The 24,708-nt window shown below is 59.3% G+C and overlaps 2 protein-coding genes across 4 annotated transcripts; one reads left to right on the plus strand and one right to left on the minus strand.

The window, feature by feature from the left end:
• Nucleotides 1-188: 188 nt before the first annotated feature.
• On the minus strand, nucleotides 189-5,080 carry TMEM129 (transmembrane protein 129, E3 ubiquitin ligase). Its single transcript, XM_036257677.1, has 4 exons — nucleotides 4,674-5,080; nucleotides 2,266-2,740; nucleotides 1,393-1,552; nucleotides 189-1,255 (listed from the first exon to the last, which is right to left on the minus strand). Exons 1-4 carry the CDS (start codon nucleotides 4,876-4,878, stop codon nucleotides 1,007-1,009), a joined length of 1,089 nt encoding a protein of 362 aa, XP_036113570.1. The 5' UTR covers nucleotides 4,879-5,080; the 3' UTR covers nucleotides 189-1,006.
• Nucleotides 5,081-5,522: 442 nt separating this feature from the next.
• TACC3 (transforming acidic coiled-coil containing protein 3) lies at nucleotides 5,523-17,567 on the plus strand. 3 transcript variants are annotated; one of them, XM_036257656.1, is made up of 16 exons: nucleotides 5,523-5,577; nucleotides 6,928-7,090; nucleotides 7,259-7,401; nucleotides 9,016-9,939; nucleotides 10,490-10,565; nucleotides 10,767-10,923; nucleotides 13,040-13,092; nucleotides 13,445-13,548; nucleotides 14,221-14,308; nucleotides 14,567-14,653; nucleotides 15,035-15,111; nucleotides 15,214-15,257; nucleotides 15,894-16,054; nucleotides 16,713-16,819; nucleotides 16,892-17,012; nucleotides 17,210-17,567. In XM_036257656.1, the coding sequence occupies exons 2-16, from the start codon at nucleotides 6,929-6,931 to the stop codon at nucleotides 17,273-17,275; spliced, it is 2,370 nt and encodes a 789-aa protein (XP_036113549.1). In that variant the 5' UTR covers nucleotides 5,523-5,577; nucleotide 6,928; the 3' UTR covers nucleotides 17,276-17,567. The 3 variants fall into 3 exon arrangements, 2 of the variants coding, with proteins under 2 accessions (XP_036113549.1, XP_036113538.1); XM_036257645.1 differs by lacking the exon at nucleotides 5,523-5,577 and adding an exon at nucleotides 6,693-6,838; XR_004959192.1 differs by lacking the exons at nucleotides 5,523-5,577; nucleotides 15,214-15,257; nucleotides 16,892-17,012; nucleotides 17,210-17,567 and having other exon boundaries at nucleotides 6,693-7,090.
• The last annotated feature ends 7,141 nt before the right edge of the window (nucleotides 17,568-24,708 follow it).

Raw genomic sequence — 24,708 nt, forward strand, 5'->3', positions numbered from 1 at the left:
CACGAGTGTGAGGGCTCCAGCAGCCATGCCTCTCAGATCTGGGCCCTGGCACTGCCCTCCCCCCACCCCATCTGCACCCCCAAGAATTCGTAAGATACCCATAAGTTCCTTGACCACTGGATATGTCCCCTTCTGAACCGGGGGGGGGGGGGGGGGGGGGGGCTGTGAGGCTGTGGCCAGTCCTGTGCTACATCCTGACAAGCTTGTGTGGATTCAGGATGCCACTGTGGCACTTGGCCTTCAGCGGTTCAGTGCCTCCCCAGCCAAGGATCTAAAGCTTGACTCTTACCTGGACTCTTGGGGGCAGAAGGCACATAGGTAATGACCCTCCAGGGGATGAGTGGCCCCAGGAGCACACAGCTAAGGGATAGGTGACAGAGCAGCCAGTCCCTTGCCCAGCTCCTGATGGGAAGCCAGGGTCTCCGTGGGCAAGGAGCAAGCAGGGGCCACCTCATCCAGGAACAGCCACCAGGAAGCCCCAGGTGGGGCTCACCCTGGAGTGCATGCTAGGTCTCCCCTCCACTGGTAGGTTCTGCCCCAGGTCCTCAGAGCAGCTTTGTGGAACCAGCATCTGGCTTGGGAACAGAAGCAGGACTAACCACAGCCAGGCTTGGACGAATCTGGGTCTGGCATGTAACCAAGGGCAGATGTGCTCCATGAAATTAAGGCAAGAGGCCAGGTTAGGGCCATCTGGGGCAGACCCCAGGGTCTCTTAAAGACAGCGCGGGGGTCCCAGGATGCTCAGGAGATGGGCCCAGGCCGTGTTCTATGATCTGTACCCGCCCGTACCCAGGGGAGTGGGAAATGAAGGCAGGGCCCTGAAGACCCATCCCACTGCACTGCCAGCACTTCAGCAGAGAACGTCCTCGCTAAACAAATGCCTTCGTCCTTCTGTAGCTGGGTGAGGGCCCTGGGCCTGGAGACCCGGCTGCCCGAGGCAGCAGTGGGGGCCCTGGAAGGGCTGGCAGGACCCCCAAGGCCGCTCCCTCACCATGGCCTGGCCTACTCAGCGCACGGCGCACACATCCAGGATGCAGAAGCGTGCACGGCAGGTGGGGCAGGGCACACGGCTGGCCAGCCAGGTGTCGGGGCGCTGTGGGTCCTGGCGGCTGGCAAACCACTTGCCCATGCAGGTGAGACACCACATAGGGCGGCAGTAACACTGCTGGCACTCGCCCTCGGCCGCCTCCTGGCAAGTCTTCACCAGCTTCACACTGGCACGTGTCTGCATGCAGCCAATGCATGCCTCCAGCTCCTGCGGGTGGCCCAAAGGGGTCACAGGAGCCCAACTGGACACCCCATGGGATACCCCCCAACCCCGAGGACCTGGCCCAAGGGAGACCAGCAATGGGAAACCACCCCCATACCCCCTCCATCCCTGCCCAGCCCCACCTGGCTGCTAGGGACTGAATATGCGGGGTTGACCTCCACCAGGGAAGCAAACGTCTCCAGGAACAGGTCACCTAGGCTCTGGCGGATGACCACGTTGGCCGCACTGCGGATGGGCGCCCGGAGCTTTTCACACAACTCGCCATACTCCGTGGAGTTCAGCCTGCATGAAAAGGGGGTTGCTGGGCGAAGGCCACTAGACCCAGGCCCCTCTGTAGGGCAGGACCTTGAGCCCAGCTTGCCTGGCGAGAACGCTGGGACAGGCATCAAGGGAGGCCAAGGCTGCGCCATGAGGGTGACCAGGGTGCTCACAACCATACAGAACATGGAGGCTCAGGCCTAGCCCAGCTGCCCAGTGAAAACCAGCCAGCAAAGACAGCCCTAAGTCCAGAGACCACAGACCCAGCACCACCTGCTCACCCCCAAAGGATGCAGGGAGGATGGGAAGATTGCAGCTGAGACACACAGATGGCCCTTGACAGGTTCAGGATCTAGGCCTGTCCCAGGAGGGTCCCAGCAGGGTCCCACAGGTCAGGCATGGCCTGAACAATATGAGAGGACCTCAGTTCCAGCCTAAGTTTCAGAGGTGAGGCAGCCACCAAGCCTCTGTCCTGCCCAGCCCCCAAACATCCCAGTGTGCTTTCCTGAGAAGTAGCAGAGGCAGCTCAGAGGGCAGCGTGGGAAAAGGGGAAGCAGGGCACCTGTGGCGGCACAAGGGGAATGGAGCCAGGAAGGAGGCCCTGATCAAGGGTTGCACTGGAGGAGCCACTCCCACCCATCACCACCTCCCAGAAGGGCACAAAGACCAGAACCAGGTGCAAGCTGGGCACAAGGCCTCTGTGGAGCCCCCGCCCCGCCCGCCACAGGCACACCTACCGGATGTCAAAGGCCTGCACCCAAGGGTTGGTGCTGGCCACACGGATGGTGAGGAGCTGCACGGGCAGGTTCGAGTCTGGCGAGAGCTCATGCTGCTGTGACTCCGTCACAGTCAGGTGCACATCCTGCTGCTGGGCCACGTGCACACGGTACGTCGTCACCTTCATCACCCACGTATCTGTCACGATCACACGGGCTCCCGGTGCCCCTGTGGCAAACTTGTCGATCCGCCGGAACTCAGTGTTGACAGAGGAAGCGACAGCCTGCCAGCCCGACTGTGGGAGGGCATAGAGGGCCAGGGTTCGAGCCAACGGGTGGCGGGCCCACCGGTCCCAGGACCAGTAGTAGATCAGGGTGCAGGTGATGGTGGGCAGGGTCACTGCCAGAAGGAGAAAGAACCGCCAGGCCTCTGGGACCTGGCTTGGGGAGTAGAGCCGCTTTTCTGAGGCTGCAAAGCACATGCCCACGTAGTAGCCTGCAAGGGATGGAGTGGCCTCAGTAGAGGTCCAACTGACAGGCCCTCAACCTCCCCTGGTGGTACCCACCAAGGGCATCAGTGCTGTCCTTGCACCCCTCGTCCCTAGCCCTGGGCTGGGCCCTTTGCCCGGGTGAGTACCAGGTTAGGTGGGTCTCATCCACCTCCACAGCTGGCCTGGCTCAACCCTTGCCCACAGCATACCACAGGCGAGAGAAAAGCAGGCTTAACTTGCAACCGGAGTTTTACACGAGTACAGAAAAAAACTAGCAAAACCTCAAAAGGCTATTAAATACAAAGATCTTGTGTCACCCAACCCAGACCTGCCCACTGATTTCCCCTTGGCATCCTGACCTCACTCTCTGAAGAACAGATCAGAACTGGGACATTGCATGCCACATAGTAAGCAAGGAAAGATGGAGGCAGGCCACAATGACATGGGAGCCAGTCAGTGCCCGGCCCATGGCAGGCCAGACGGGGCCTATTTGCACGTTGAAATGAATGACATAGACAGTGAAGGGAAGCACTGGAAGGTTTACGACTGCCAAATTAATACTACACATTCGCTTAGTCAAGCCACTGCATTTTAGGGTAATCTGTTGTTGTTTCTTTTTCTTTCTTTTTTTTCTTTATTGATTTTAGAGAGAGAGGAAGGGAGAGGGAGAGAGAGAGAAACAGTGATGAGCGAAACAATCGATTGGCCACCTCCTGCATGCCCCGCACTGGGGATCAGGCCCACAACCTGGGTGAGTGCCCTGACCAGGAATCAAACCAGTGATCTCTTGGTGCATGGGTCAATGCTCAACCACTGTGCCACACTGGCCTGGCTGTTGTGTTTCAATAGATATTATGTCTACAAAGTTTCAAAGTTTTTCAAAACAAATTGAAAAAAAATAACACAGCCCTGTGTCTACCACAAGATAGGCTTCACCAACATTTTGACAGTTGCCAGATGGGAGGGGGGTTTGGGTGAAAAGGTAAAAGGATTAAGAAGTACAAATTGGTAGTTACAGACTAGCCAAGGGGATGTAAAGAGCACAGCACAGGAAATAGCCTCAATACTATTGTATTAACTGTGTATGGTGTCCGGGTGGGTGCTAGATTTACAGGGCCATAACTTCATAAGTTACATAAAGATCCAATCATTAGGTTGTACACTTGAAACTAATATAGTATTGTGTATCAATTATAACCAGAGGATAAAAAATACTATTAAAACAGGCTCCACCAACTCCCCCAGATGTGGCCTCCTTGAATCACTCTGCTCCGGGACAGAAAGCCCCTGTGCACTTCCGGCCTCAGCCCAGTCCTCTCCTGACTGCCCTCCACACCCACCAGGGCTGCTGCTTCCCTTTCAAGCTCAAAACCGCTCCCTGTGTCCACAGGGCTGCACCTGCTGCCCCAAACCAGGTTCCGCCTTGTAGCCTTCAGAGATCCCAGCCTAGTCCCCCAGTCCCGGAAGCAATTAGTTGACAGACTTCCCTTCCAGGGGCCAGCTACACCTGGGTCACTGCCCAGCGCCGCCCTGACAGCTGAGCGTCCTGACCACACACAGGCTTTCCAGTCTCTGCACCTGTGGCACCCCCCCACGTGATGTCACCCATCTCTACCTGCCCTTTCCACACCCACTTTCCAAGGCCACCTCCTCCCTCTGTTGGAATCGGTTCCCTGACGCCCCTCTCCTGGGAACTGCCGCCCACAGGACAGCACTGCCCCCGCTGCGCGAAGCATCCCCTCCTCGGGGCTCTGGCCCTGCGTTCTGCCATCTGCCAAGGACCAGCTGCAGCCATCTGGGAACACACGGGAGCTTGGCCCACAGTCTCTGGGGGCGACCCGGGGTCCCGGAACCCTCCCTCGACCCCTCTCGGAGGAACGCGCCCCGCGGCCGCCGCCTCGGGGGCCCCGGAGCCCCGCGGGGAGGGCAGGGGCTCACCGAGCGGCAGCAGGGAGTGGCACAGCAGCGTGGCGGCCGTGCGGCGCTGGTGGTAGAGCACGAAGGCGGCGTCCTCGCTGCCCAGCCAGCCCGACAGCAGGTTCTGCACCGTGAGCCCGGCCGAGTGGAACTCGGTGGGCGTGAACACGAAGCACACGGCGAGCACCAGATAGGCCAGGGTGAAGGTGACCTCGGGGCTGTCCATCGCGCCGCCGCCGCCGCCGAGACGTGCGGCGAGGCCACCGCCGCCCGCGGCGCGGGGAACAGGCCCGCACGTCCCGACCCAGCGAGGGCTGCGCCGACCGGGGCGCTCTGGGAGATGGAGTCCCGCCTCGGCCGGCGAGAGGCGCTCCAGGAAGTGGGGTCCCCGCGAAGCACTCCGGGAAATGGAGTTCCCGCGCCCCGCACCCCGCCAGAGGTTGTGCACGGCCCCGCCCCTCCTGGCGAGTGTTTAGCGGCTCCAGACCCGCCTTGCGGGCCGTGCTGCACCTGCCCCCACTGAACAGTGGAAACACTGAGACGCGGGGGGGCCGCTCTCAGGCCCCAGCCTTTCCGCGCCCGCAGCAGAGCCCGAGCCCCGGGCTGGAGGAGGGCCCGGCAGTCACCGCCGGACCTCGAGCAGCCCTTCCCCGTCACGTGGCCCGCAAGCCGCGACTTCCAACGACTTCCGGCTCCTGCCGCGCCCAGCCCGCCCCTCGCCCCGGAAGCACTCCCGCGACGCGCTAGGGGGCGTGGCTGGCCAGCGCGCCCTCCTATTGGCGTTGGCGCCCTGTGCGTCCTGCCTTCGACCTTGCGCTGATTGGCCGCGCGCAGCAACCGTCGGTATTTGAATCGGCGGCGGGCGGACGGACCCCGGGACTCGGCGCCTCCTGCTCCCTCCTCGGCTTCGCGCGCCGGCCGGCAGGTAAGGCGGCGGGCTCCCCGGCTCCCGGGCTCCCCGGCTCGGGGCTCCGCTCTAGCCTCCGGCCCCTACGGTGCAGGTGGACGCCGCCCACGCCCACCCCTCGCATGGCCCGTCCTCGGGGCGCCGCTGCTTCTCGCCTCCAACTCCCGGCTGGGCCGTCTCCGGTCGTCCTGCAGGACGGTCGGTCCCTCAGGCGCGGCCCGTGAGCCACCCCTCGGTCCCCGGGACCTCGTGCGCTCGGATTCCACACGCAGTGGCCCTTGGAGGCCCGTCTCCGCCGGCCCCAGCCCCAGCCTTTGTCCCCGGACCGGCCTCTCCGCGGGGAGTCGCCCCCCATCTCTGGCTCCCGAGCTTTCCCGGGATCCCCGTGGGCAGCACAAGCCTAAGCCGAACCGTGAGGCGACCGCCAGCGCTGTGCTGCCCCCTGCCCGTGCTACCCCAGTGCTCAGCCAGCAGCCTCCGAGGCCCCCTTGGTGGGTCTTTTCTGCTTCGGCCCCGAGCGCGCTGGCCTGTGGCCACGCCCGCGCCCCTGCTGCCGGAGCCGCCCTGCCCACTGCCCTCGGGCCGCGGGCGCCCTCCCAGGGCATCCAGTCCACACACCTCACACCCCACCTCTTCCCCGCCACCTGGCCTTGCCCTTTGAGCCACACAATGTCTGGGGACACCCCCCCCCCAGCAGGTACCCTGGTGTCCCCCCGCAGGTCCATGCCCAGGCTCTGGCGGCTCCTAGATTGGAAAGGTCATGTTGGTGACCACCACAAGGAGGGGGAGGAGGAAGAGGGCGCTGCTCTAGAACCTTCAGGGCCTGACTGGAGGCACCTGGAGTGTTGATGAAACTCCCGGCCCCTGTAGAAGCCCCTCCTCTCCCTCCGGGCCTAGTGATCCTGTGATCCGCCCCTCCCGCCCCTCCCGCCCCCTGCTGCTGCTTTCCTTCTCCAGCTCCTCTGGGCCAGGCCCTTCTGCTGCCCTCTCCGCTCCCCACTTTCCAGCTTAGCCTTTCTGTTCTCTGCTGACTTGGCCGCCTCCTCCAGCCAAGGCCCTTGGGGAGACGGCTTTCTCTGCCTCCGATTTTCTCCCAGGCCAGCCCTTACCTGTCTCCTGGCTTTTTTACCCACAGGGTTTGAGTGAGAACCTGGTCCTTCCTCCTGGCTGAAGGCCCTTCTAGGGCTTGGTCTTCAGAGGTGGCCGCACCCAGCCCCGTTGAGGAATCATAGTGCACTGAAGTAGAACAGGGACTGCTTGGCAGAGGACACTGCCTGAGGTGTGACCCTGCCTGCAGGGCCAGCTCTCACTGTCACGTCTGCGTCCGGGTGTTGCGGCCCTCACAGTGACACAAACCGTCTCCTCCAGAATGAGTCTGCTGATGTTCAATGACGAAAATGTCGCCGATGACAAAAGTGCAGAAAACTGCAACTTCCTGTTTTCACCACCGGAACTTAGTGGAAGATTGCCTGTTCTCCGTCTGTCACAGAAAGAAAATGTGCCACCCAAGAGCGTAGCCAAAGCTATGAAGGTGAGTGAGTGTTGGCCGTGTAAGATTGACCCTCTGTCACGCCTTAGGTCACCCTGGGACCTGCTTTCCTGGTGACTTAGCTGAGCTGGCAGGCAGAGTGCAGCAGAGCCAGTGCTGGTGGAAGACTTGAATTATTGAATAGGTGCTCCCTCCCTCCCTCCCCAACAGGTGACTTTTCAGACACCTCTGCGGGATCCACAGACGCACAGGATTTTAAGTCCTGGCGTGAGCAGCAAACTTGAGGCTTGTTTGGCTCTGGGGGACACCACTGGATTAGAAAACGCTCATCCAGTCTGGACCCAAAAAGAGAAGTAAGTGTTGGTGTATCTGATGTGCTGCGCTTGGTATCGTTGCTGACGGACTTGGCAGAACTGTTGTGCCTTGTCTGTCACCCCAGTTGGGTTTCTCTGGGTCTCTGCTCTGAGCTTGTGCAGTGTGTGGCCCAGAGCACTTGGCATCTCAGTGCCCTTGCCAACAAATTGGTCTCAGTTTTTGTTTCTCTAACTTCATAAAGTGTCCTGACCACGCCTCTGTTTTTTTTCATCTTTTTTCCACTGGGGTCTCCCTATTGCTTGCAAGTCAGCCTCATTTTCTTAACATCGAGCTCACAGGAAGATCTCACTTTCAGAGGCAAAGAAATTGTCTGTGTATAATCTGGTCAGAATCGTGGCGTAGGGAATTGAGTTTTAAACCCTTGACTTTAACCAGGGGGAGTTCCTTGGCAGCCTTACCAGGCATTAGGTGTTTGGCTTGGATGGTGATTAACTAAGCAAGTCAACAGCTGTTCCTGCCTCTGTCTGGAAAGGAGGCCCTGCTGGCAGCTCTTCTCCTGAATCAGGCTGAACGGACCCGACTGGGGCGCCAGGGACCCTCAGCATCCAGAGTCGGGAGGGGCCTCCAGGCACATTTTTGTTCTGACTTTTGCTGACTTGAGTTGTTGAAAACTTGCTTTTTGTCTTAAGTAGATTTCAGGTGTATAGAGAAAAGTACTCGAGCAAAATATCACTAACATAGTCTTCACTTAATTTGAGGAAAATATCCTCGGGGCTCCTCTCCTGCTTCCCTGTGGAAGCTTCTCAAACCTGAATCTGTTTCTCTCCCCAGGTTTTCTTGTTACTTTTCAACTTCACTTTATACATTTCTTTTTGAAATTCAGCTGAAAGAGATTGGAGTGATTCAAATGCTGTCCTTTTATTACAACTCTGGGAAGGAAGGGAAACCCAGCTGCTCAGATGCTGCCTCCTGGCTTCAGGGTCTGGCCTGCTCCGGGGCCACAGAGTCGAGGCTGGGGGACCAGAAGAGCACCTGGGGAAAGCAGCCTTGGGAGCCAGGCCCAGCTCCGGCTAAAGGCAGCCTCCTCGCCCTCCTCTCCTCTCCTCTCCTCTCCTCTCCTCTGTGAAAAGCTGACCCTCGTGTGCCCTGGCTGCCCAAAGGATATGTAGCTAGGGTCCTGACCCGAAGAGGAAAACAGGCTGAGTAACCTGTGTGTCCCCAGCTGGCCCACCAGTGGTGACTTACAGGAATACATATTTGTGAAAATTGATCCTGAGGAGAGGGTTCACTGAACGTTCTTTTTTTCTGTCTTTGGCTAATGTTTTCAGGGTAGACAAAAACCTACTTAAAAAGCCAGCCGGGGCCCTGACCAGTTTGGCTTAGCCGTTAGAGCATCGGCCAGTGGACTAAAGGGTTGTGGGTTTGATTCTCAGTCAGGGGCACATACCTGGGTTGCAGGTTTGATCCCCAACCCATCGGGTTCATGTGGGAGGCAACCAATCGATGTTTCTCTCTTCCTTCTTCCCTCCCACTTACATAAAAGAAAAAAATCAATGGAAAAATATCCTTGGGTGAGGATTAACGTAAATAAATAAATCTTTTTTTAAAAAGCCAGCGAGTTCATTAGTGTTCACTAAGTCTGTTTCTAAAAGCCAACAGTTCCCGGGGGAAGTGGACACCACGGGGGCTGGTGGAATTGCCCCGAAACCTGTGCTTGCTGATGCCCACCCCCCTGCAGAGGACGTGACACCGGCCTCCGAAGACAGGCCTTCCAGCGGGCCCGCTTCCGCTCCCCAGTCCCTCCTGGACCCCTCCAGCTGTCCCCACACCCCGGCGAGTCTTGAAAATCAGATGGCATCTCCACAAGGAACATCTGACAGCCCTGAGCAAGTCGTGGAGGAAAACCTTGGTTCTTACTCCCTAGAAAAAGCCATTACATCCACCTGTGAAATTCTAGAAGATGCTCCCAGCATCACAGCTGCAAACAGAACAGAGGACCCTCACAGAGCCGCAGGAGAAAGCTCAGAAGGACCCCTTGCTTCCTTGGCCAGAGCCCCTTTGCCGCCTGGTACTCACCCCAAAGCAGCCCTCGGAGAAGACCCCCTCGCAGACCTGCCTGGCGCCCTGGCCAGCCCTGAGGACACTTCTGGTCCTGAGAACACTGCCCTGGCCAGCCCTGAGGACACTTCTGGTCCTGAGAACACTGCCCTGGCCAGCCCTCTGAAGGCTGGAGGGGCCACAGCCCCAAGTCCTCAGAGGGAGGAGACCAGCGGCCACACAGCTGGCTCTCCGAGGAACGGGCCCATAAGGCTAGAATTTGACTTTTCTGATGATGCTGCCAGCAGAAGGCCAGGGCCACCAAGGAAACGGGGGAAGAGACCAGAGGCAAGGCCGGGAAAGGCCCCCGAGGAGGCAGACGAGGGTTCCATTCCTCCTTCCCAGGGGTCTTACCACCTAGACTGGGACAAGCTGGATGACCCAAACCCATTCGGAGATGGCGGAGAGGCTCGGCCCCCAGAATGCCCCCAGGGCAGGCCAGAGGGACCTGGGGCTGCGGGGGATTCACCTCTGAGCCAGTAAGTGCGGGTGGCAGAGACGGGATGGCTGTTCGGTGGTGCATGTGGGAGGGCCCGGGACCAGAAATGCCACTTCCATCCTGAGAAGGGGCGTCAGGGCAGGGGGCTATTGTGAAGTAGCAAAAGGAGCAGGCCCATGCCCTGTTCGGTCCCCTCCATGGGGACATGCCTGGAGAAGAAACTTCTGCAGCTCCTCAGGCCTGAGGGCTGTCAGCACCTTGCGTGTGGCTCTTCAGGGGCAAGGCCCGGGGTGCTGCTCGCTGCTCTGGGGGCAGCTGCTCAGTGCCCGTGCCCACACCTGCATGCAGAGTCCCTGACCATCCCCAGCTGCGTGCCACCTCGTAGAGGTGCCTGGATCTGGTGCTGCCACGAGTTAGAGCCCTCAGAGCTCCCACCTGCTTCGAAGGCCTTCGAGGCTCGGGCTCTCACGCGGGGGTGGGAAGGCTGTGCTGGCCCCAAGGCCTGCTTTCTAGGTGAAGGGTGCACAGGGCAGGTGACTGCTCAGTGCCGGGGGTGGGTGGGACAGGCCCTGTTGACCCCGACTCTTCAGGCAGGTGCCTCCAGCCTCCGCAGATAGCACACCTGTGATGCAGACCACAGCAGGGACCTCGGGAACGGTGGGCGAGGTACGGAGTGTGCGTGTGCCCGAGCATGAGCACAGCCTGGCACAGTCGCCACTGTTTACATACCGTAGTAAAAATAGAGGGAGGCCAGTGGTGACCGGGTGGGATACACGGCTGCCCCCACCCCCTGCTCTCATGCCCATCATCTTGATGAGACTGGGTGAGACAGAGGCCCCACCCAGGTGACCATTATCTTCCTTCCAGGAGGGAACCGTGACTTCTGCAGAGTCAGCTGCTGCTCCCCCCAGCAGTTCGGCCAGTGAGCCCACAGCCTCACCTGCTGACCCAGCACCCCCTGCTCTGCAGGGGCCAGAACCTGCCTCAGACCTGAGTGAGGAGCACTTCCGAGACCCAGCTGAGGGTGCGTTGTTCCTGGGTCATTATTCGTGTGTCCCTGCTGTCGGTTTTCCTGAAACATGTCCGTGAGCACGTGTGTTGAGTGGCAGTCGCAGGCGATCTTCCTACAGGCAGCTTGGTCCCCGACCTTAAGTGGCAAGAAACTGGTTTATCAGAAGATGGGCATTTCCAGGAGGTACTTGTGATGTGAAGGACTCCTGGAAATGGAAGTCACAGACTCAGAACAGGATGCAAAGGTCAGTCAGGCTGACAGTTATGAGTCCACGGACACCTGGGCCTCAGTGGTCATTGGAGAAATACTGTTGGAATTGAGACCCCCCACAGGGATGAGATGAGAGCTCAAACCTTCCATAGGGTACACGTTCGGTTAAGTTGGCATCTCTGCAGGGAGGTGGTGGTTGCTCACTGAAGGTGTGTTCAGTGGTTTCTGTCCTGGTTACTTGAAAACAGTAGGTGAAGAAAAGATGGGAAATGCGGGGGTGGGGTTCATCTGGCAGGACTAGCACATGTCCTCATACCTGGGTGCCAGAAGCCGTGGGGAGACCCTGCTAGGGCAGGCTTGCCACCCCCAGGGGACCTGAGTCACATGGGTTTTGAGTCTGGCCCCTCTCTGAGCATGCTGTCAGGTCAGCCCATGTCGTGATATGGCCCACGTGTGGACAGCAGCAGTGGGCTTCTGTGTGGCTCCACTTGCAGCTGTGTGGACATGCGTGCACACGTGGGGGTGGGGGTGCACATTTCCTCTGTCTTCTGGGTGTGAGTACCTGCTCCCACATAACTGTCTAGCTTCCTGAGGGACTGTGGACTTTTCCACGGGGTCTGCACCTCTCCCCGGGTTCAGGGTGGGCCCCTCTTTTCCACATCCTCGCCAACACTGCTGTCTGACCTCCCGGTTCTCGCCATCCCAGTGGGTGTGCAGCAGGTCTGTGTCTGTGACTCATGTTCCTGGTTGAGGGTGACAGTGAGCACCTTTCATGTACTTGCTGGTCTCGTGTCTCATGTAAAAGAACTTCTGTTCAGAGCCTTTGCCCTACTAGTCTGTCTTTTTGTTGTTAGGCTTCTTGTGTCTTACAGAGAAGAACCCCTGATCAGATATATGATTTGTAAAATCTCACTCATCCTGTGGGTTGACTTTCACCGCATTGACAGTGTCCTTGGGAGCACAGACGTTCACTTTGAAGTTCATTTATGTTGTTTATGGTTTTGGTTTCCAATCAAAGAAATCATTGCCAAAGTCAAAGTTGTGAAGGTTTACTGTTATGTTTTCTTCAGAGTGTTTTATGATTTTATTTTATTTTTTTATTTTTTTATTTTTTTTATCCTCACCCGAGGATATTTTTCCATTTTTTGTACAGATAGAGTGGGAGGGAGAGAGAGAAAGGGAGAGAGAGAGAGAGAAACATCGACGTGAAGAGACACATCGAGTGGCTGCCACCCGCACGACCAACCAGGGCCGGGGACAAATTTGCAACCGAAGTACGCGCCCTTAGCAGGAACCGAACCCGGGTCTCCGGACCGCAGGCCGACGCTCTAACCACTGAGCCAAACTGGCCAGGGCGAGTGTTTTATGATTTTAGCTCGCATACCTAGATGTTTGACTCATCTTGAGTTAACTTTTATATATGGCATGAGATACCCTTAGTTGTTTTACGCAAAGGTTTCGTTATCAGAAGCTGAAGGACTTATTTGGGGTAGTTTTAAATAGTGGTTCTCTACCTGGACAATTTAGCCCCAGGGGACACTTTCGGTTGTCACTCCTGGGGGTTGCTTCTCAGCACCTAGTAGTGCACAGCATGGCCCCACAAGATGATCTGGCCCCAGGTGTCATTAGTGTGAGGCCAGAAACCCCAATTTAAAGGTAAAGATCTTGGGGCCCAGGTCCTGGAAGAGCGGCTGGCAGGGTGGGCGCAGCTTGGTATTGGCACAGTCTGAGCACTGGGGGCTCTGGGGCTAAATCGTCCAGGTAGAGAACCATTATTTAAAACTACCCCAAATAAGTCCTTCAGCTTCTGATCACGTAACCTTTGAGGAAGCTGCTGGGCTGGCCTGTGTTCCACCGGGAAGCTCAGTCCGCCAGGTGTGGGGCGCAGGTGGCAGTGGTGTTGACGTGTTCCCCTCAGTCCTAGGCACGGGGGCCGACGTGGACTACCTGGAGCAGTTCGGGACGTCCCTGGTGAGTACCCGCACTTGCCAAAGCCTTACCTGAGGGTGTGTCTCCAGCCAGGACTTTCTTGAGAGCAGCTGTCACACCTTGGCAGCCTAGACGGTTCTTCAGGCCAAGTGCCAGGCTCTCTAGGCCTCTCTGGGCCTCTTCCTGCAGCCAAATTCTGAGCCTGGTCCCGCGGTCCCAGCAGAGTCGTATTCTGGGTCACCAGAGCGGACTCGAGAGCACCCTGCTCTGTGCTGGGTCAGTCCCGCCTTGGAGACAGCTCGGTGTGCAGTGATCTCAGGCCCTTGGGTCACCTCCCGCTTGGGGCTGTTGTCCGTCAGGGAGGACGGGGACCCTGCTGACGTACCGCCCTTAGTTTCAGGAGTCAGCCCTGAGGAAGCAGTCCTTATACCTGAAGTTCGACCCGCTCCTGAAGGACAGTCCTCAGAGACCGGAGCCTGCGGCCCCCAAGACCAGCAGGTATGCTGACCTCTGTAGGGGACTCAGTTTGTGGTAGGCAGATACCCGGTGGTCAGAGACTTCCAGACTAAGGGGGCAGTCGTGACTTGGCTTCTAAACAGCAGGCTCTGAGCTGACGCCTCACGTGTGAGTTTAAAAACAAAGTCAGGAGCCCTGGCCAGTTTGGCTCAGCGGTTAGAGCGTCGGCCTGCGGTCCGGAGAGACCCGGGTTCGGTTCCCGCTACGGGCATGTACTTCGGTTGCGGTTTGTCCCCGGTCCTGGTTGGGTCGTGTGGGTGGCGACCACTCGATGTGCCCCTTTCATGTCGATGTTTCTCTCTCTCTCTCTCCCTCCCACTCTATCTGAACAAAATATCAAAAAATGTCCTCGGGTGAGGATAAAAAAATAAATAAATAAAAAAAAATAAAAAGAAAGTCAGGAACTCTGACTCAGAATAGGCCCAGTGGTGGACGCCTGGGGAGCAAGACAGCCAGGCCTGGGGTGTGGGCACCGTGACACCTTCCTGCACGCGTGCACCTGGGTGCTTTCGCTCTAGGACAGCAGGGTTGCCAGGCGCCACAGGCCATGTGACCCCCCAATTCCTAAAATGTTGTCTCTTGCCCCATGGGGAAACCTGGGAACACCCTGCCCTGGAGGAACATGGGGTGTGTGTCCCTCTGTTCTGGTTTCAGTACCCAGGATGCCCACGCCCCTTCCTCGGGAAGCCCACCCGAGGCCACACTGGTGGACCTGGACTTCCTGGGAGCACCAGACCTTCCTGTGAGTGCTTCAGCCTTTTGTCTTGTGAAGAGGGGTGTGTGTGTGTGTGTGTGTGTGAGTGAAGGGCCTAGGTTTCACTTTCAGAGATCTCAAGGCTCAGAGGTCAGTGGGCTGGGGGCCCCAGGGCCTCTCCTTGTTTCTGGTCACTACCTTGCTGTCCTGCAACCTACTGCCTCTGAGGACCTGTCCTCCCTGATCACAGGGCAGGGCTGAATGCGAGAGGAGCTTGGGGCTCATCTGGTCTCTATCGCCCCACAGGTGCCCGGTCCCCCTCCGTGTGTCTTCGGGCCTGGGGGCCCTATCGTGGACATGCTGCAGTACACCCAGAAGGACCTGGACGCAGCGGTGAGGCATGGGGAGGGGTCACATCATGCTGCCCCAGCTTGTCGGCTGCAGCCCTGGGGTGCTGCCTGCCCTGGTGCTGCTGCAAGTGGGCGGGGTCCACTGTCAGGCCGTGTCTGCCGGCAGCTGCGCCCTGCCCCGGCTTCAGTGCCCCATGGCCCCTGCCCTGCTCCGAGCTGGCCTTCCATGAGGTGGTCTCTCTGCCACCCCCCTAGCTGCTCTCCCAGTCTCACTTGTAGCAATAGGCACCCCCAAGTCCACACAGACTTGGGGCCCATAACACACCTGCCCAGGAAGGGGAGCTTGATGGGCTCTCACTGTGTACCTGCCGGCCCATCCTGGTGATGTCCGGCTGATGAGGCACAAGGGATATGGTTTGTGCAGGTGGAGGCAACACAGAAGGAGAACCTGCAGCTGAGGAGCCGGTGTGAGGAGCTGCACCAGAAAAACCTGGAGATGGGGTGAGGCCTGCAGGGCTACCGGGGGTGGGGTGGGGGTGACCCTCTAGGTGGCCTTCCACGGCGCTCAGCCATGCCTCTCACACACAACTGACCCTCCCACAGGAAGGTCATGGATGGGTACGAGAGCTTCATGTACCAGGCGATGGGTAAGTGGGGCCCATGGGCTCCTCTTCCTAACACCAGCTCCCGCCTTGGCCCCCTCAGCCCCCAGCGGTAGAGCAGCCCAGACCGTGCAGAATAAGTTGGGGTCAGGGAGACGGTACGTCTATGTGCTGACACTCATCGGTCCCTAAGTTGGCCACACCTGAGCTAGCAGCTAGGGTCACAGCAGGAAAATAAATTGACAGGGTTCCTCCCACGGTTGCACATCCAACTTTGGCCTCTGTGGTATCAGGTTCTGGGTGTGTCTAGGCTGGGGCTGGAGGGTGGGGGCACCCTGCCTCTCCCCAGGCAAAGGACTCAGGCCCCAGCGGCCCCCAAATGTGGGGACAGGTGTCACCGTGGGCTCTGCTGTGGGGCCCTGGGTTCACACCCTCCCCCGCGGGTTCCGGTGGACCTGGTATTAAGGAAGAGCTGTGTTCCAGGCATAAGTGTCCCCCCATCCTGCTCTGGGAGAGCAGCGTGGAGAAGGGCTTGTCACCTTCCTACAGCTGGACCTCGGTGTGCTGTGACTCACCCTGCCCACCTCTCCTCTGTGCCACCGTCTCCTTCCTCCTCTCTGTCACCTGTGACACCAGAATGGAAGCGGCCCCCCTAACCCCAGGTGCTTTTCTGTTTCCAAGAGGAGGCTCAGAAACAGCAGGAACTTGCCAAAGCCCAGATCCAGAAGGTTCTGAAAGAAAAAGACCAGCTGACCGTGGATTTGAGCTCCATGGAAAAGTCCTTCTCTGATCTCTTCAAGCGATTTGAGAAGCAGAAGGAGGTGATCGAAGGCTACCGCACGGTAGGTGGGGCTATGCCCGACCTCCACAGTGGAACTTAGCTGGGCCGCCTTGAATCCCCACCTTGTCATGGCCTAGTGCCCAGCCCATTAGACCGGAGGCTGCCCAGCCCTCCCCAGCACACTGGTCCTTGAAACTTGGCACCTTGCTGAGCCTTGCACTGTGCCAGGGCTGAGACCAGTCTCGCCAGTGGGCCCAGGATGGGGTGTGGGCGCTGTTGTCCTGTGGAGGCCTGGGCACGTGAGCAGAGGAACTTCAGGGCACAGCCTGGAGGCAGGACCACACAGGTTGAGGGGTGCCCTGCTGACAGGAGGCACCAAGAAGCCAGCAGCAGCCTTTGGAGGAGGGCCTGGGCCTTCTTCAACCTTGGGGTCCCCAGGTGGGGTGTTCAGGAGTCCGGGCCAGACAGGCTAAGGGGACAGGAGGCGACGTTATCCAGAGGGGTCTGGGTCAGGCCTGGTGTCCAGGAGTGGGGAGGCCTGGACTGTGTGGAGGGGCCTTTTCCCAAAGAAAAACGGTGCTGCTTCCCTGAGGCCTTCCTCTGGGTCTCGGCGGCTTCGTGAACGTCCCCAGAGAGCTTGACAGGGCCCTGTCCGTGCCCGACCTGGGGCCTGCCTCCAGAGCAATGACTGGCAGCAGTAACGCCCGCCCTCCTTAAAGAATGAAGAGTCCCTGAAGAAGTGCGTGGAGGACTACATCGCCAGAGTCCAGAGGGAGGGCCAGAGATACCAAGCGCTGAAGGCCCACGCGGAGGAGAAGCTGCGGCTGTGAGTATGGGGACGCCCTGGACAGCTGGGGAGGGACGAGGGTGAGGCTGAGCCCGCTCTCTGCATGTCCAGGGCCAACGAGGAGATTGCTCAGGTCCGGAGCAAGGCCCAGGCAGAGGCGCTGGCCTTCCAGGCGAGCCTGAGGAAGGAGCAGATGCGTGTCCACTCGCTGGAGAAGGCCGTGGAGCAGAAGGTGGGTGCAGGCCTGAGGCCCCGGCAAGCGGGAGGGACGGACTGCTCTGATTGGGACCTGCCTGTCACAGGGCCCATTGGCTTGCTCGATCCCAGGCTGCACCGCGGCCTTGCTCCCAGACTCCTCCCCTGGCCGGGCCAGGGGCCAACAGGGCCGCATGTGAGCACTGGGAGATGGGCGTGACCTTTCTCCTGCAGGCGAAAGAGAACGATGAACTGACCAGAATCTGTGACGACCTCATTTCCAAGATGGAGAAGATCTGACCTGGGGTCGACCCTGCGCCCACCGCCTCCTGTCTGTCTGTCTGTCTGTTTGTTTGACTGTCTGTCTCTTAGAAGGTTTCATGTGCTTTTTTCTCTTCTAACCTCAGCTAGTTTTAAAACAAGATTGCTTTAGAAATAAGACTAAAGTTTTATTTCACTTTTGTGCTAAAGTTGGTTTCTTTTGATTACAACCAAGCTTTTGCCAGGCTGGTGTGGTTCACTGGTTGAGCATCGACCCCTGGACCAGGAGGTCACCAGTTTCATTCCCGGTCAAGGCACTTGCCCAGGTTGTGGGCTTGATCCCCAGTGGGAGGCGGCCATTCAATGTTCTCTCCATCCGTGTTTCTGTCTATCTCTACCTTTCCCTTCCTGTCTATCTCAATTCAATAAAGAAAAAATATTTAAGTAAAAACCAAGGTTTCCTGCTTGGGCTGAATCCACCATGGCCACTGTGCCCCCCGTGCCTTTGCTTCATCTCCGCCAGGGGGCAGCAGCCTGCTGTCTCCTCCTGAGCACAGATCAGAGACCAAGGGACTGAAGTTCTCATGCGAGAAGCAAGCAGAAGGGTGGTGGCCTGTGTGGACTGGGGAGGCCGCAGCCCTGTGAGTGGAGCGGTCCCTGAGGGGTGGCTGAGGGATTCGGCAGCCGTGGCTAATTAGCACCCATACCAGCAGTGTCCTGGCTGCTGCGGTGGCCTCGTCCAGTCCCTTGGAGCCTGAGACCAAAACACTCCCCGAGGGAGAAGGTCTGTCTGCCCCGTAGACTTCAGGTTCCCAGCTGGACTCAGGACCTGAGCCCATTCTTCCAGGGGCGGCTCATAGGCCCGGGTTCCAGCCAGCAGCTGGGATGAGGGCTCCAGGTTCTGCTCTGGAGAACCCCAACCAGAGCAGGTGTTTGCCGCTCGTGACAGGAGCTCTGAAAGCTCCTAAGAAAATGTCTCAGACCCTGGCAGGTAGGTCAGTTGGTAAGAGAGTTGTCCCAGTTCACCAAGGTTGGGGGTTCAATCCCCAGTCAGGGCACGTATGGGAATCGATGAATGCATGAATAAGTGCAATGCAAATTGATGTTTCTCCTTTCTTCTCACTCTAAACTTCTTTAATTTAAAACAAAATGTCTCTGGGTGAATACCTGGTTCCACTGGGCGTCGGGCCGCATCCCAGGGCCTGCTGCACAGGAGCCTGTCCTACTTGCTCGCTGGACCCTTGGACCCTTCCTCCCTGACCATGTTGTACAGGGCATGGGGCCCAGAGGGGTGCACTTACAGGGTAGTGGTGAAGCCCTGGGACAGGTGCAGGTGATAGTAAGGGTACCCCAGGAGCCCTTCTGAACTGGGCAGAGACTTGGCCTACAGAGGCATCACGGGCCCCCAGCACCTGGACACCCAAACCAGCATAGATGACTAGTCAGTGCCTTAAATCAGACTGTGGGACTTTGGGGAGGGCCTGTGTGGGGGTGGCCTGGGGCTCTGCACTGGAGGGGTAGGGACAGCCCTCTTGGGGTTCAGCGGGCCCCAGCCTGTCTAGGAGACAGGGACTTGAGCAGAGCAGGCAGTGAGGGCACCTGATGTGGCAGAGCTGCTCCTGTGTCACCTGGGCACAGTGGTGGGTGTGGGGGCTCCCTGGGGGCGGGGCCCTTCCAGGGCCTGCAGTCTGGCCTGGGAGGCTGGGGTCTCCAGGCTGGCCTCCCAGCACAGGCAGCGCCCGGAGCTGTGTGTGGCCCAAGCAGCCAGTCACAGAGGGGAATCCATTGCCCATTTTCCTGATGAGCAAACCAAGTCCCAGAAGCCACAGCCAGGTGGGCCAGAGGCACTTGGCTGGGGCAACAAGCCATGCCGCTGTGACACCCTCTCTGGCTTGTGGGCCCCAACCCTCCTGGCTTGCCTGAAGGTGGGACGAGAGTCCTCTTCCTGGTGAAGGTGGCACAGAAGCCACAGCCACATTGGGTCCCCAGCCGGCACACCCCAGGCCCACTCAGGTGCTGCCACCCTCCCCTGTGGTCCGTCCTTCCTCAGAGCCTTAGGGTTGGGTCCCCAGCCCTAGCTCTCTATTCTGATGCCTGGCAAGCACCCAGCCTCCAAACGTGTGCCTCCCAGGGGACTGGGCAATGCCCCTCTGGCCGGGAACTCAGCCTAGCTACATGTGTGCCACAGTCGCTTAATAAATGCAGCAGCGAGCTTCTGGGTAACAAGCTTCTGGGGTGCAGTCCCCTTGCCTCAGGCCCAGGCGAACAGGCAGAGCCCTCCTTCACCCCAGGCCTTGCACAGAGCGCCCCTCCTGCCCCTCGGGCCGCGCTCCTGCACTGTGGCTCCTGAGGACTGGCTGCTCACACCTCAGGCTTCAGCTTGAGCAGCTCCTTTCTTTGAAGCCTCTCCAACAAGCTTCGCCCACCGAGACCACCCTGAGCCCCTGATTAGCGGCTGGGAGGTAACCCGGACTGCGCGCTGTGCAAACAGAGGTCTGCGCTTGGCCTCCCCGTGCGCCCAGCGGTACAATCGGGGACCTCACAAATCTAGCCTTGGCTCCCACGCCCTCCGAGACCGCCCGGGCCCTCCCCTCCCCCTAAATCCCTCAGCAGGCTGGGAGGAGCTGAACCGCTACCCGGCCTTCCGACCGCCTCAGTGGTTGGGCGGGACTCCGCCCCCTAACTCGTGTGGTAGGCGTGGTCGAACCAGGCCTGTCTGGGCGGGGACCGGGGCGGGGCGGATGCGCAGCTGCTTCCACTGGCTGCAGAGCGCTGGGCGGTGACCGGGAACCTGCCCCTGAGAACCGGAGGTCCTGCTCTACTGGGCGCACGGACACACTGGAGATCTAATGGCCGGAGGGGCGGGGCACCCGTGCTGGGCCAGTGGGCTGGAGCACTAGAACGGGCGTCGAGCAGCTAACAGGGCTCTGGCGGCTTCCAGGCCGGGGCGCAGGGGCCGGGCAGGAGAGGCCGGGTGGAGGCGAGCGCCCAGCTGTGCCGGAGCTCAGCGTTGGGCCGCAGCGAGCGCAGGCTCCGATGCTGAGCGGTCCCTGCAGCGGCCAGGCCCGGTGCGGGCTTCCCACTGTAAAGGACAAACACATGCTATGTGAACGTACAGTAAAAATTTTCCCATTAGGCCGACCTTAACGCCTGGACTTTAAGACAATAGCAAGAACTAGCAGCCAGGGTTAATAGCTAACCATTGCATGGTGCAGACCGAAACTGCTTGCTCTCGGGCATCACGGCTAACTGCAGATACCAGCTTCTGTACGAGCTTGCGTGCTCGCAAACCTGTAGCCCAGGGCTAAGACCACTATATAAGCAACCCTCTCCCTGAGCTGGGGCTGCTCTCTCCTCTGGTAGGATGGGAGAGTCGCTGCGCGGCTAATAAATCTCCTTTTTTTTATATTTTTAATCCTCACCCGAGGACATTTTTCGATATTTTTGTTCAGATAGAGTGGGAAGGAGGGAGAGAGAAAAAAAAACATCGACGTGAAAGGGACACATCGAGTGGTTGCCGCCTGCACAACCCAACCAGGGCCGGGGACAAACTGCAACCGAGGTACGTGCACTTAGCGGGAACCGAAACCGGGTCTCTCTGGACCACAGGCCGACGCTCTAACTGCTGAGCCAAACCGGCAGGGCTAAATCTCTCTTAATTTGAACCCAGTTCAGAATCTGAGTTTGGTTTGTCTGGTTGGTCTACAACACCGCTCTGAAAAGTTGACCGCAGTCGAGCAGCCTACCTGGGAGGACGGTGCAGCAGCCTGGGAGAGGAGGAGCAGGAGGCCCGAGCCAGGCCGCCAGGAGCCCTGGGAGGCGGAGGCCGCAGCGCAGCCGGGGATCGGAGGGGCTGGGGCGCCGACCCGGTCTACTGCGCTCCACCCCTGCGCTTCTGCCAGGCCGGGTAACAAGGCTCCCCTCCCGCAGGTGCCATTGCAGGACCATCGTGGGCAGCGAGTCCGCGCGCACCGCCTGGGCACGATGTAGCCCGTGCCCCCGCGGGGGGCTCCCGGGCTATAGCGTTCTGCGTGGCCGTGGCAGTCGTAAGGGGCGCCGCCTCGGGCACCCCGGGCTCGGAACAGCACGTTGTGCGGAGTGGCAGGTAAGGAAGGACCGATGGATACAGGGGAGGGGCCGGGCGCCCGGGCAGGCGAAAGCATCATGGCCCGGGAACGGGCACCTAGTAGAGGGGGGTGGGCGCCGATCTGTGTGCGCCGGAGGACGATGTGGGCTGGCACCGCGGGACCAGTGTCCTGGTTTCTGTTGCCGTTCCTCCCCGGGTACTCGGCCACATCAGCGCGGCAGTATGTGGGGCGCCTGGAGCGAGGCTGTGGCAGGAGCTGGGCACAACCGTGCCGCCAGCGCCCCGCTCCCGCGCTTCCCCAAGGGGGCGCAGTCTGCCCCAGGCGCCGTTGGGAGGTGACGGGGGGCTGCGTTTCCAAGATCCCTATAGTTGTTCTGCGGGTTCTGTCCTGATGGAAAATTTCTGGTTTTGGTGCCGCTCCCCCCACACCGCTGCGGGTCCAGTTCAGGGCCAGTTTCGGCCAAAGCGACGGACAGAACTTTGGAGGGAGAATATGGGAGTGTGGCAGCCCGCGCGGCCAGGCCTTTGCTCCCCAGTGCCCTGCATGTCGGGCGATACCTTCCAGTGCACCGGCTACCCACCCTGCTCTAATGCGCTGCGGGTGGAGGTGTCTGCCCCCAAGCGGTGCGCGCCACAAAGGGATAGAGCCCATATCCTAGGGACGTGGAGCCACGGGACCCGGCTGGTGCTCAAGGTCCGGCGGGAAGACGAGGGTCTCGAAGCGGGCCAGGTCTAGGGGGCTGACGCGGAGGAGGGCGGGGGCATGTCTGAGGCTGTCCTAGCCCCGCACCCTCCGCGGCCCTCGAGGTGCAGCGCGCCCACACGCTGAGCCCGGCCCGGTGCTCCCGGTACTGCTGCCCTGCACGCCCGCCGCCGGGATCCGGGCGCAGCCACATCCTGGGCGCAGACGAGGGGCCTGTGTGCACCCTGCTTGCAGTCGGGCGGGCGCGCGGAGGGAGGCCCTCGCACGGGGAGCTCACGCCCCACCTGGGCGGACCCGAACAGCCCTCCTTTGTACCTTGGCGCGGCCACAGACGCGCAGTGATGGCGGGCGCAGCGGCTGCCTCGTGGGGAGGTGTGAGCGCAGCGGCTGCGGGCGCGCTGTGCCAGCGACGCTTTGGCCACAGGCAGGACGCAGGCAGAAGACGGCCCACGCCCATTCTCCGCTGACAGCGGCAGTTCCCCGGAAATATGTCATTTTTTTCATGAATGAAAGTGGGCCCTGCCCTGGCCGGTTTGGCTCAGCGGTTAGAGCGTCGGCCTGTGGTCCCGAGAGGCCCGGGTTCGTTCCTGCTAAGGGCATGTACCTCCGTTGCAGTTTGTCCCCGGCGCTGATTGGGTCGTGCTGGTGGCGACCACTAGGTATGTCCCTTTCCAGTCGATGTTTCTCTCTCTCTCTCTCTCTCTCTCTCTCTCTCTCTCTCTCTCTCCCTCTCTCCCTCCCTTCCTCCCTCCCTCCCATTCTATCTGAACAAAGAATGGAAAAATGTCCTCTGGTGAGGATTAAAAAAAAAAAGGGCCCTGCGCTTGAATGTGCATAACAATCAGAGGCTGGTGGGAGGTCCCCCTGTCTCTAGAGCCAGCCCCAACTACACATGCTTCTAGGGGAGCCCAATCAGCTGCAGCACGGGAGCCCCTGATTAGCATTCGAATTCTAATTCAGATAAAGCTATTACTCCCCAAACCAGGAAATGTCACCTAGCCCCAGGGCAGGGGTTGGAGTCCTGACTCCCCTGGACTCAGGGGTGTGGGGGGGTAGTGGCCCCCTCCATCCCCCTTCCGGGAACTGGCAGTGCCTACAGGTTCCGTCCTGGGACACAAAATCTGTGACGCCTCCATCAGATGCGGGTCTTGGATATCGTGACCAGAGGACACTCAGGGACAAGGGAAAGAGACTAGAGCCTTCCCTCTCTATAAAAGTGTCATCTCCTCATCGCCCCTCGACTCCCCCCCACTCACCCACTGTAGAGCTGGAGAAACAGGTGAGTGGACAAGTCAATAAACTTAATCCGGTTCCTTAAAGAGATGGGCTGGGCAGTGAACACACAAAGTCCTGAAATTTCCAGGGGTTGCAGCTGGCACTTTCCCGGGGTCATAAAGTATGAACCAGAGCTGGCTGGGGTCAAGGACGGTGGGGAAGGTGTCCTGCCGCTGGGCTGCCCTGGCCACCGCAGGCCCCACCAAGGCAGCCTTTCTCCACATGGGGTCATGTTCTCCCTAAGGAACCCCAGCAGGTCCCCACCAGGAAGGGAGGTTGGTGGGAGCAGGAGGCTGCCCCCTGCAGTCTGATCCGCCCAGCCAGCAGGGGTCTCCAGCGTGCAGAGCATTCCCGGAAAGAAACTGGCTGCAACCTCCTGCCTCCTCCTGTGCAGGGCTGGACTTTGAGCCTCCAGGGCCTCTGGGTGGTTCATTAACCTGGGCTGAGCCCCAGGCTGGACTTGTGGTCTCTGAGCCCCCACAGTGCATCCAGGAGCACCCCTCCCTCCAGGCCCTCTGTTCCCACATGGGGTCTGTTGCCCTAAGAATGTCCAGCCTAGGAAATGCCTTGTAAGGGTTAATTGAGGCAAACTGGCAACACTGCCAAGAAGCAAATCTCCATGAGAAATGCTCTGGAGAATGGCAGTTTGCAGCTCATTTTATACTTTAGAATCGAGGTAGGGAGATCCCTGAGGCTGGGTAAAGAGTAAAGCGGAGAGGGGTGCTTTCACGTTGGTGGGGGCCGGGTAGCTAGCATTCCCAGCACACAGGGAGGTATGCCGGCACCAAGGTAACAGTGTGGTCTCGGGTGTGCCTTGGAGGGTCTGGAGACAATTGCTCTGATATCTCAAAGGCATGTTCTCTTAGATGCACAAAGATACACAGTTTCAAAGGTCAAGATTGACCTTTGTCAGGGAAGCTGCAGGCCTAGGACATGACTACCCGCCGTGACTGCTTTAAGTTAGGAATTTATACCTCCGGACCACCCTGTGTGGTTCCTTGGTGTCTGGCCTGTCTCCCCTGAGCTTGTCAGGTGTTTGGTTTTTTTTTTATCCTCGCCCGAGGACATTTTTACATTTTTTGTTCAGATAGAGTGAGAGGGAGAAAGAGAGAGAGAAACATTGATGTGAAAGGGACACATCGAGTGGCTGCCTCCCGCCCGACCCAACCAGGGCTGGGGACAAAGTGCAACTGAGGTACGTGCCTTTAGCAGGAACTGAACCCAGGTCTCTCTGGACCACAGGCCAACACTCTAACTGCTGAGCAAAACCCACCAGGGCACTTGTCAGGGTTAGTATGTAGCTCCTTTTTTGTCCACAGGCTCCATTTTACAATTGAACCTAAGAGGAAAGAGGGGTCTCCCTGAGGAGGTGGGACCAGTGTACCCAGGCATGGATTTGGGGGGGAG

This window comes from Molossus molossus, unplaced genomic scaffold (genome assembly GCF_014108415.1).
Source record: "Molossus molossus isolate mMolMol1 unplaced genomic scaffold, mMolMol1.p scaffold_m16_p_1, whole genome shotgun sequence".
Classification (NCBI taxonomy): domain Eukaryota; kingdom Metazoa; phylum Chordata; class Mammalia; order Chiroptera; family Molossidae; genus Molossus; species Molossus molossus.

Bases quoted from the DNA above. Each gene is read 5' to 3' on its own strand.
- TACC3 (XM_036257656.1), top strand. From the start codon at position 6,929: ATGAGTCTGCTGATGTTCAATGACGAAAATGTCGCCGATGACAAAAGT. The intron at 10,924-13,039 runs GTGCGTTGTTCC...TGTTCCCCTCAG, and splicing joins CTTCCGAGACCCAGCTGAGG to TCCTAGGCACGGGGGCCGAC. The intron at 16,055-16,712 runs GTAGGTGGGGCT...CCCTCCTTAAAG, and splicing joins TGATCGAAGGCTACCGCACG to AATGAAGAGTCCCTGAAGAA.
- TMEM129 (XM_036257677.1), bottom strand. From the start codon at position 4,878: ATGGACAGCCCCGAGGTCACCTTCACCCTGGCCTATCTGGTGCTCGCC. The intron at 2,741-4,673 runs GTGAGCCCCTGC...CATCCCTTGCAG, and splicing joins CCACTCCCTGCTGCCGCTCG to GCTACTACGTGGGCATGTGC. The intron at 1,256-1,392 runs GTGGGGCTGGGC...GGCCACCCGCAG, and splicing joins ATTCAGTCCCTAGCAGCCAG to GAGCTGGAGGCATGCATTGG.